This window comes from Fulmarus glacialis, unplaced genomic scaffold, assembly GCF_000690835.1.
Source record: "Fulmarus glacialis isolate BGI_N327 unplaced genomic scaffold, ASM69083v1 scaffold27002, whole genome shotgun sequence".
Taxonomy (NCBI): Eukaryota; Metazoa; Chordata; class Aves; order Procellariiformes; family Procellariidae; genus Fulmarus; species Fulmarus glacialis.
The window spans coordinates 1-5,242 of record NW_009200201.1 but is presented as its reverse complement, the minus strand read 5'-3'; the positions used below and the strand labels follow the sequence as shown (position 1 = coordinate 5,242).

General features: G+C 44.0%; 1 protein-coding gene across 1 annotated transcript in view; it reads left to right on the top strand.

The window, feature by feature from the left end:
- EDEM2 (ER degradation enhancer, mannosidase alpha-like 2) overlaps positions 1–1,051 on the top strand; it is a gene marked incomplete at its 5' end in the record, with an annotated part of 7,504 nt that extends 6,453 nt beyond the window's left edge. The window contains one exon of the mRNA XM_009573525.1: positions 529–1,051. Within this exon, the coding sequence (XP_009571820.1) occupies positions 529–1,020 (492 nt within the window). The remainder of the gene's footprint in view (positions 1–528) is intronic.
- Between the last annotated feature and the right edge of the window lie 4,191 nt (positions 1,052–5,242).

The window sequence follows — 5,242 nt, the reverse complement described above, 5'->3', positions numbered from 1 at the left end:
GGAAGGCTCACCTGCAGGCTCTCTGCCTGCCAGTTGTGTGATTCTGCTTTTCCACTATGCCTTGAAAATCTGATCAAACACAAGAGAACTGCAGTGAGTGATTTCTCTGAAATAATTTAATAGAAGACTTCAAACATACTATCAAGCTCTGTTTTACAAAAAAATCCTTATAAATATTGGGAACTAGGCCTTGTGATTTGGGAAGTAGGTACAAGCCTTATGATTTTTTTTTTTTTTTTTTTAGTGGGGGCAATGATGGGAAGCTTACTCACTGTTCTCCCTACCCAAGTAGGAAGTGCGTTTCTCCTGATTGTTAGTTTCCTGTTCCTTATCACTAGACTATGCTAATTCAAAACATCTGAATCCTTGTTGATGTATTTTAAACAGTTGTATGCAAATACAGGGTGAATTGTGCCATACTGTGCTGTTTAACGGAAATGAATTGCAAGCTGGTTTTACTTTTCCCCCTAAGTTCATAACTTACTGAATTTGATATAACTATAACCCACTGTATTTCTTCTCTGGTAGGTCAAAGACTTGAGAGATCACAGACTGGATAATCGCATGGAATCCTTCTTTTTGGCTGAAACAGTAAAATACTTGTACCTGCTGTTTGACCCAGACAACTTCATTCACAATGATGGATCAGTCTTTGATGTGGTGATTACACCATATGGGGAATGTGTCTTGAATGCTGGAGGATACGTCTTCAACACTGAAGCTCATCCTATAGACCCTGCTGCGCTGCATTGCTGTAGGAAGCGGAAGGAAGAGCAGTGGGAGGTGGAAGACTTGATGCGGGAATTTTACTCACTGAAGAAAAACAAGAAATTCACTTTAAAAAGAGTTTCTGACCATGGTGAACGGGAAAGTGCAAAAGACCCTGAAGATGCCTCTTCAGAAAAAGGTGGAGAGAAGAGAAACTCTAAGAAGAGCTCACACTCCCTCCTGAGTTGCCCCAGTCAATCTTTTAACTCTAGACTTGCAGTACTGGGACAGGTCTTCCTGGATAACACCTGATTCTGTTTTCATTATCAGTTCAAATTATTGATTCAGACTCTGGGAATGTATTTTTATAGTTTCATAATGGAAAAAGTCATACCTCACAATGTGAATTGTATTATGAAGTGAAACAGCTTCCCATTAAATTCTGCAACTGCTGGTTCATAGAATGTGGTTCAGGTATCAGCTGTTAATGCTGTAAAGTTCCTAATCTAAAACCAATTGGTTGCCTGAATAGCAAAGAGGTGTTCAGAAAGAGAAGTCTACAGGTTAGAGGTACCTTGTTTATTTCATTGTGAGTTTGTTTTGAAGTTTTACAGGCTTATGCAGAGTCCACAGCTTACTTTGCTCTATAAAAATGAGCCTGAGCCGTTCCCTGTCATAAGGAGAAAAGCACAGATTACTGGCTGTAGCTTTGCTCTGAGACTACAAGTCTCCTCTGCGATGTGCTCCACTTTTTATCTTTGGCCTCTTTATGAATATGCAGTTAGCCTGAGAGATTGATGACCAGATGAAACTTTTTGATTTTGAGGTGGAGGCTCAGATTTGTAGATCTAGCATGTCTGTCAAGCATGAAGGATGCCATGGCAGTTGTGACATAGAGACATAGAGAGCAGTTGCGACATAGAAAATTGCTCGGCTCCTCTGTATGTAGAATCAGTGTGGGTCAGTACCACCTGCCTGAAACTGGTTTAGTAAGCGTCCAGGTAATGTCATTGGCAAACTGAGGTGGAGTGTGGACTAGAAAAGGTTTGATTTACCCTGCAGTGGAGCTTGCATTCTTCTTACAGAATCTAACATGCTTCTCCCATGAAATTTCCCCTCTTCCTTCCCCTTTTAAACTTCCCTTTGGGGCCTCGCTTGTATAACTCGGCATCAGCCACCTCAGTTAGTGAAGCTGGCCTCGGGGTGGACCAGCTGAGCTGTATGTGTATCGTGCATAAGGGCAGGATGGAAGGGGGCTTGGTTCAGACTGAAGCACAACTCTCCCTCGGTGCAGGAGACAGCTGAACAGATGTTCATAAGCTGCTCCCTGCAGCAGGCAGTGAGAGAGCTCCTTGTGACCCTTCCTCTCATGGAAACCAGGCTGCATTTCTTGCATTTCTGTCTTTTTCTTAACAGGTGAAAGGCATGAAACCTCTTGGTGTTCAGCTGAACTTGACAAAGTCAAATGTGTTATTAGTGTCTTTTCGACAGGTGTATGCAATGATCAGAAAGAGAGAAATCAGTAGTGTTACAAAGAGATTTTCTTTTTAAAGAAAAAGGGGGTGGGGGCAGAAAAATTATGGGCTTTCTTCAAGCCTGCTGGAAGTTGAGTCTGGAGCAAGCACAAACAAGCTATAGTCGTTTGAGTGTGTTAGACATACAAGATAAATCCATGTGGCCAGTGAAATACTTAAATACAACTGGGTCGATGCCCAGTCTTTGCTGATGTGGGGTTGCTTTGGGAAACTATTGGTTTTTGTCTCAATCTCTTCTAGGGCTGTAAAGTTACATAAAATCTGCACTCCTGCCCTTCAGGATAGAAATTCTGTTGCAGTTGTGAGTAAACTACAGTAAAAGACACTTGCAACTTTGGACAGACAGACATATTGGGAGGATTGGTAACCTGTACAGGCCCTTCTAGTTCTGTACGTCTCCTTTCCTTTTAGCAGGTGGGAGAGCTGCTGTTCTGGAAATAGTGTGTTGATGCAGCTGTTGCAGGGGAGGTACTGAGAGAGGAGCACCTAACATTGAGGCATTGTTGGACAAAGATGGAGCTCTTGTTAGTGGCTCCTTGTTGTAACCATAAGGTTACCTTTTTCTTTTCCAGCTGTTCATATCTCACATGCTATTCATTGTCTAATCTGTAGAACAACAAAATGCAGGCCTTCTCCAATGGCTTCACTTGGTGCTCAGTCCTGATTCTCTCTCAGCATTGCCCCACCCATGAAGTAGAGGAAAACACAAGACTTGCGGGGTAGGCTGCAGATTACCAACACAGTAGATCTCTGCTAACCATGGCATTTTGGTGCCCTCACTTAAGAGGCTCCGGTAGCAGAACCAAGGGGTAGTAGTCTTAGGAGGTAAGATCTGTCCTCAGCACAGTTGGAGCTGAAAGAACTCATCTGTCCACAGCTACTGGTCTACTGTGAGTAATTAGATGGATCTTGATTAGTGCTGTGGGATGGATGAGTCAGAATACCACAAGACAGCCTTAATTTTGGTTTGTTCCAGTATTTGAGAGCGACTACCATCTTACTAAGACTTTCTCTTAACAAAAAGAACTGTGATATGATTTCTTAGGATCCTTAGTAAGCCTTTTCTTTAAATGGAAAACCGTATGACTTGGCCTAGCTGCTGGAGGGCAGAGAGCATGCTTGAGCCTTAGTGACACGCGTACAAGTTGTGCTATTTCATAGGCAACGTGATGAAGGACAGATGTTTGGGAATCTCTCCCTAAGGGATGATGGGATGAAATTGCTGGTGGCTGGCTGTCCCACTAGAGATCAGATTCCATTCCCTGTATGTATAATGTAAGAGGTTCTGCTGTTAGTGAGAACTTGATGGATTCAAAATTATTATCACAAGTCAGCTGGGAAAAAAAATAAAGCTAAAACTTGTGGTCTCCTGCTGCGTCTCCTCCCAGGGCCCTCACAATGAAGGACATCTGTGGGAAGAGATGGCAGGTCTATTTTGGCATGTTCCAGCTGGAGGGAAAGCTCCAATGAAGCAATATGGTGAGTGCTTGGTCACGTTAACAGAACATAGAGGAGTTTTGTCAGGAATCCAAAATGAGATGTGCGTGAAACGCAGATGCGTAGTGGCAATTTTGGATGGTTCCAAAGGAGGCAGGTCAGCACTCAAAAGGTCCCACCTGCAGTGCATACTCGTGGCTTCTTCTGTCAAAGGCTGGAAGGAAACTGGATTTTGGTCGAGTTGTGAAAGATAGCACAGAAACCAAATTTGCTGTCGACGCCGTCCTTATAATTGTTCTGCGTTCTTTTCTCCACTCTAAGCAGTCTGCAAAGCCCAAAACTTAAGGCCAGATTTTCTGAGGTATTTCAGAAGTAGTTGTTTGGATTTGGAGAGGCTGTGGATTGATGAAAGGTCAGACAAACATCTTGTGTAAGACTATTTTAATGGAGCTAACAAAGGAGAAAATAGAGGAAAAAGAGTCAGATCTTTGCATGAATTGCTGGCAAATGGCAAAAAACATATCAAAAGCAGGGGAAGTACTAGGAAAGGGTACTGAGAGCAGCCTTTTGTATCTGAGGCAGTGTGAGTGTGCAAGAGAAAAGATTGCCGTGTTTGCATTTCTTCAAATGCAGTGCTTAGTGGCTTTTTGTGAACAGTAATTTATCTAGACAGCAAGTCATCCATTAGCAGATCATGCTTTTTACAAATAAAACTGTGATCATCACCAGGCCCACGCATTATTCGTGGTGGTGAGGAGTGATGTAAGATGTGATGCTGTAAAACTTTCAAATACATCACCTGGATGCCATCACAGCACTGGTTAGACAGTGCTATTAAGCATCGTGTTAATCCCTAGTGTCTTTATTGCTTTCTGTTGTTCCTTGTACAACAAAGGGAAGTTAAAATGGAATGTAAACTAAGGTCCGCATGTAAAGCGGTCGTGATTTTGGGCACCCATACTGTATGCTGCATTCCTTGCTGTCTCACTGAGAACCAGAGCTGGGCTGCTCCGCTGGGCGGGCGACAGCAGCTCTAAGCCTCTAGAGAGGCGGCAGCAAGCGAGGGAGGAGGGCGGCTGCTGGTGAGAGTTGTGTCTTGGGGACCATCGTCACCTCTCGGGTCCCTCGGAGCTGCTGCCTGTGCGTTAGTCAAGAGCTCTCTCCCAAGTGTCTGTCTTCCCAACGTGCTCCGTCTCCTTTGACTCAGTTTGTGGTTTTTTTAAACCCTTGGAGGCATTTACACTGTTTCGCTTTGGTGTGGAGAACTGCACTGTTTTTTGCGTTGAGTCCAACTTTCTCCCTGCCTCCCCGCGGCAGAGCAGCAAAGCCCTGCCCGGTGCCTGGGCTCCCTGCCGCCATCAGTCCCTGCTTCGTGGTCTTTCACTTGATTCAAACAGCTCCTTGGGTGCTGTGCTATGCATTGTAGTTCTGCCTGCGTGTCTGAATTGCTCACCTCAGCTGGTACTAGTAAATGAATAGTAAAAGTAAAAAAGTAATAGTAAGCCCGTGTGGGTATTTTAATGGAAATAAACTTGGGCGTGGAGGTGAGGCAGCTCCTCTCA